The sequence below is a fragment of the Aedes albopictus genome, chromosome 2 (genome assembly GCF_035046485.1).
Source record: "Aedes albopictus strain Foshan chromosome 2, AalbF5, whole genome shotgun sequence".
NCBI lineage: Eukaryota > Metazoa > Arthropoda > Insecta > Diptera > Culicidae > Aedes > Aedes albopictus.
Genome location: NC_085137.1, coordinates 312,016,628 through 312,022,368, shown reverse-complemented (window position 1 = coordinate 312,022,368; position 5,741 = coordinate 312,016,628). Strand labels below are relative to the sequence as shown.

The 5,741-nt window shown below is 40.4% G+C and overlaps 1 protein-coding gene across 1 annotated transcript; it reads left to right on the top strand.

Moving 5' to 3' along the window:
- The first annotated feature begins 1,844 nt into the window (after positions 1–1,844).
- LOC109401032 (pyrroline-5-carboxylate reductase 1, mitochondrial) lies at positions 1,845–3,698 on the top strand. The gene is made up of 4 exons (XM_019673517.3): positions 1,845–2,068; positions 2,186–2,433; positions 2,933–3,350; positions 3,413–3,698. The coding sequence occupies exons 1-4, from the start codon at positions 1,978–1,980 to the stop codon at positions 3,484–3,486; spliced, it is 831 nt and encodes a 276-aa protein (XP_019529062.2). The 5' UTR covers positions 1,845–1,977; the 3' UTR covers positions 3,487–3,698.
- Positions 3,699–5,741: the final 2,043 nt, after the last annotated feature.

Below are 5,741 nucleotides of genomic sequence, written 5' to 3'. Positions count from 1 at the left end.
GGTGCGCCTGAACGTTGACCAAGCGTATCCTTTGGGGTTTACCCTTCCACTAACAACACCCAAGTTCCTGTGACACCTAGGCCTGCTACATCTTTCATAGGTGTCCAAAACTAAGGACAGTTCTCGATCATTGGAGGATTGCGTCAGTCTTGTCTAAGAGTCAGAGATTAGTCCCAAATCTTTGTGCTTTGGTTCGGTTCGGACGGGAAGGAGGCAACCCTCATAACAGCGGTCTCCAGGTGGAATACCTGGAATAATTCTTTAAAAGAAATTCGGGAGGAATTTCCGAAGGAATTCCTTGAGGAGTTTCTGGAGGAATCTCAAGATTTATTCCTGATGAAATACAAAGTTCGATTTCTGAGGGAATTTCAGGAGGAGTTTCTGAAGAATTCTCAGGGGAAATACTGAAGAAACCTGAAGAAATCTCTAAATACCTGCAGAAGTACCTTACAGCATCTTTGGTGAAATTCCTAAAGGAAACCTCGAAAAAAGCGCTGGAACAATTACTGGAGGAACCTCTAAAGACATCCCAGGACAAATCCCGGAAAAAATGTCTAGTGAAATCCCTAGATGAATTCTTGATTGAATTTCTGGAAGAAGTCATGATGGAATCACTGATGCAAGCTATGGGAAAAAAATCTTGGATGAATTGTTCGTACTCATATAGTTTACGAAACTATGAACAAATATAAAACAGTAATTTTAATTACTCAAAACTACAATACCGATTTGCATATTCACATATCGGGCGCCCATCCTGCTTAAAATTCATCTCAAGTCAGGCTCCCCTGGGCAAGCCCCTGGGCCCCCTCCAGGAAAAAATCCTAGCTACGCCAATGATTCTCTGGTATCTGAAATAATTCCAGGAAGAAATTCACGCAGAAATACTTTGAATGATTCTGGATGGAATGGAATTGTTGGAGCAATCTGTAGTGGAATTCTTAACGGATTTAATGGAGAAATCCCTGAAGAAATATCTGGAGGAATACCAGTAAAAATACCTAAAAGGATCTCTGGTGAAATTCCTTTGGAAATCCCTGGATACATTCCTGAAGGAATCCTTAAAAAAACACTAGAACAATTTATTACTGGAGGAGCCACTAAGGATATTCCAGGGGAAATTCCTGGAGGAATGTCTGCTGTGATCCCAAATGGAATTCTTAAAGGAATCTTTGAAGGAATCCATTATGGAATCACTATGGCAAAATTCCTAGAGGAATTCTTCGATACATTCTTGCAGAAGTATCGGTAAGAATCGTGGGATGAATTCCTGAAGCATTTCTTGGAACAATCACTACCACAAGATTTCAATGGAGGAATTTATGAGAGGGAAATTCCTGGAGAAGTCCCTTGAGGGGTTCCTAAAGAAATACCTGGATACATTCCTGTAGAAATATTTGGAAGAGTTTTTTAGATGTCTCTGAAGGAGTTCATAAAGCAATCTCAGGACTTTTGCTCTGAACATGACGTTTGTTTGAATTGAATGCTAGTGAAAATAATAATGATAATAATAATAATATATTTCTTGAGACAATTTTTCTGGTACTCTAAATGATTGGTAATCTCGAGTTGACTTGAGTTTTGAAAATATTGCGACCAGGGGGGCAACTTACACCTTGTTTGATTACGGTACCCACGTTTGTCACGTGCTCGCGTGCAAAATTGCTGTTGAGAATCTGTTAGACAAGTTCTCACCGGTCTCGCTCTCAGAGTGCCTGCGCATGTCATATACCTACTCCGTGGAAAGCACGAATTGCATCAAAGTAGCAACAAGTTGCATCAACCTCGTGACTGTCACGAGCGCGTCAGCTTTCTCATCTCTCCCTAGATCTCTCCATTCTCAGACGTCTTTGAAGAATCCAAGTTAACACAGTCGGAGTGCGTTTGATTCGTTTGTGTCTCACTCAACTGTGCTGATTGACATTAACAATTGTTGAGTAATCAGTTGGTGGCAATAGTTTTCAAAATAAACTAAAAATGCGAAATATTTGCGGGAATTTGCTGAAAATGGGGTTCCTTGGTGGTGGGAAAACAGCACAGGCAATGGCCAAAGGATTCATATCGGCTGGTAAGTTTTGAATGTAAGGTAGAATGATGAATCGTTCGTTTTCGTTTGCATTTTCTTGTACGACGTGAGCCAGCTAATTGTCGATCGATGCGTGCAATTTGTTTGTTATATTTATAGGTTTGGTGAAGGGAGAGAACATTACCGCCAGTTTCAGTCCTCAAGACGAGGTTAATTTGCAAGCGTTCAAAGAGCTCGGGGCTGGAACGTATCTTGACAGTGTTCCGGTTGTGCAGCGATCCGAAGTGGTGTTCATTACGGTCAAGCCATGGATCGTTCCAGCGGTGTTGAAGCAAGTGTTGACGAATAGTAAGGATAAGCTCTTCATTTCGGTGGCAATGGGAGTCAAGCTGAAAGAACTGGAAGCAGTAAGTTTTGTGTGATTTTGATGGCATAGTGCTTTCTAAAATAATATCGCCACCTACCACATATTTAATAATACCATGGCTATGGTGAGGGTGAATGGTTTGCCTGTTCAGCAACTTTTCATAATGGATGTAAATTTCTTTCACCCTGCAGGACGCGCGCGTTTGTAAAAAGTACAACACTACCAAAAAACCTCGCTCGTCGTGTACAGCGCGAGCGAGGTGCAGTTTCGGTTGCTTGATGGCGCTCGTCCTGAAAGGTTAATTTTCCTGGGCATTGAGTATCTTCGAGCCTGCCACACGATATACAAAAGCAAAATAATCAAGCTCTCAGTTAACAAATTTGTGAATTGCTTATAGAACTCTAAGTTGAGAAGCAGGTTTCGTCCCAGTGAGCAAGTTACACCAAGAAGAGGAGAGGATGTTAAAATTATAACCGAATCAGCCTTAAAGTGATCCGTTCATTACGAAAAACAGTAAAGTAATCAATGCCTTCTTTCAGTCCCTGCTCCCAACTGCACGCGTCATCAGGGTCATGCCTAATACGGCCACGCTGGTCCGTGCCGGGGCTTCCGTGTTTGTGCGCGGCTCTGCAGCAACCGAGGATGATTGCTCGCTGACGCAATCGCTACTAGAGTCGGTGGGGACTTGCGACGAAGTAACGGAACAATTGATAGACCCCATCACTGCCTTGTCGGGAAGTGGTCCGGGCTATGTGTTCACCATGATCGAAGCGATGGCCGACGGAGCCGTCAAGATGGGTCTTTCGCGTGATTTGGCGTACAAATTGGCAGCCCAAACGGTCATGGGATCCGGCAAAATGGTTCTGGAAACGGGAGCCCACCCGGGGCAACTCAAGGATGACGTTGCCAGCCCAGGAGGGTCGACCATTACGGGAATATCGTTTTTGGAGAAACATGGTGAGTGGAACTGAATCGATATAAAGACAATCATGTTTTATACTTGGTGCGTTTATTTTTAGCGTTCCGATACATTGTTAGTGGTGCCATCGAAGCCGCAACTCAGAGATGTCGGGAGGTGTCTGGAAAAGAATGAAGGGAAAAAAGGATGCAGCAAAATACTACGCTTTATTGAGGCAATATGTGATAATCCATCCATAACATACGCATGAATAGTTTCAAACCATAATACATCGATGTTCTATTGAATTTTAGGAATGAATAAATTATAGCTCAAAATCTCATGTCTTCCTTATCGCGTGCATTGCAATGTGAAATAAAAAGCAAATGTTATTTCTTTTATCTGTACATTAAGTGATCTGATTGAAACTCCTGTTCAGCAAACATACACACGACGAACGTTTCCGCCATCTTCTCAAATTTGCGAGCTTATCCCTCTGAGAGATTCGAAGGAACTCGAGAGTCCCAACTAACAATTGCAAGTCACAAACAAGCAAGCTTTCTGAATTGTTGCTTAATAATGGTAATGATAGCTGAACTAAAATTATGCTCTACACATTACTGTCAATGTTCGACTTTCCTCATCGGTATCAACAATGATAAATTAAAACACTTTTCAAAAGTTTAACAAGAAATTTATTCGACAAGCATTGATTCCTTAACAAAAGAGTTTAACAAAACATGTGTCTGCATCTTATGTAGCTGATGTATCGATAAGCATATGCTCCTGAACAATGTGCTTTTTATTTGTCAAATAAACGCCTTCAGCCCGTCATAGTTTGACTCGCAACTTTGTTCGGATTATGGGATAAATCATGGCTAAAACTGTTAAGACAACCAAGTTATTAAAGAACCATAATTTCAAACGAATCACATAAAATAAAACAGAATAGAATTATGTAGTTTAACATTGAGTGCCAAGAGACGTTATCAACGTAAAAATGAGGCATTTATTTATTATTATTAGTCTGTAACATGATATCTTGTACCTTTATTAGTATATTTTTTTATCTTTCTCGGCAGTTCGATTAGACGAGAGGCTTGGATCGATGCATTTAACATTTCAGTGCTGTCGTGTTTACTGAATATTGTTCCCACAGTCACTTAGATAACCAAACAGCATTCAAAAATCGACACATTTCAAGTATCCCTAAACATCCTTATGCACTATTTATTGAACAAAATATCAAGATTCCATGCCAAAAGCATAAATAAAAAAATTGCTTAACGGTTCCTCGACTGAGCATGAGTAGATTACCTGAACAGATGCTGCGAATGCACCATATCCAAGACCATACCGCACCACATATTGCCATACATTTTTAAAGATCGATATTTAATAATAAAAATAAAAACATATTCATATCGCAATTAGTTCATCTGGAAACAATATCCCCGCATAAATAAAAACAATTTGCCTTACTCTCCCAACAGTAACACTCTTCAGACTGTTACAGTGAGCTTAACACAAATGGTTGCTTTCATGTTGAACTATATGGACATCAACAGTTCGTAATGTAAAAAACGGCTTTGGTAACCCATGCCAAATTGTGACAGAATATTATATTGTTCGGGTAATATTGAATGATAAGGAAATGAGAATTTGAGATAAATGGTTCAAACATCATGTAACCATTTGTCAAAAGGGTAGCTTGAATATTTGAGCTTCACACTTATACATTTGCATTTTACCATTCACTACAATGATTTAACAATATGGCAAACTGTTGTACACTTTGGTATTTGTGAGAGCATGAGCATGAGCATGAGATGACCGTACAATTCGTAGTTGCTACTCCGTTACTGATCAGAACAGTCAACATTGCACAGGGAACCAAATGGATGGGGCCTGGGTGTAGCTTTCCATCCTCAATGTGCAATTTTGAAGGTTCAAAACTTTATATTGTCAGTACCGGCGCCGGCCACGTCCTTACGGTCATCGGGGGAAGAGAAGGAATGTTGGTGTGACATCCGTTGCTACTAGAGACCGTGTGTACCTCCGCATCCCCACGGTTGCCACAGGAAGGAAGTTTGTTAGTGGGAAGGGAAGGGATAGAAAGTTACATAGATCTGGATTCACATTGGTAAGTGATGTGAGCTATGCAACCCTTGATATGATTTAGTCTTCCGCCAGCCGGCTGTCGGAAGAATACAATAATTTTATTGTATGTTTGTGTATTAAATTTAATTATATACCGGGTATGAATAATTTTTAAACCACGCTTATGACGGATCAACTCGTAATAACGCACGTTTTATCTTTTCGTTTCTCAGTCAGAAAAAAACTGTATGCAATTCCGTTTAGTGTTACTGCCAATGCTGAAAAACCGAAACCCGCGCCGTAGCTTTACGAGAAAACTGGACAACTAAACAAATAAAATCGTTGCACTT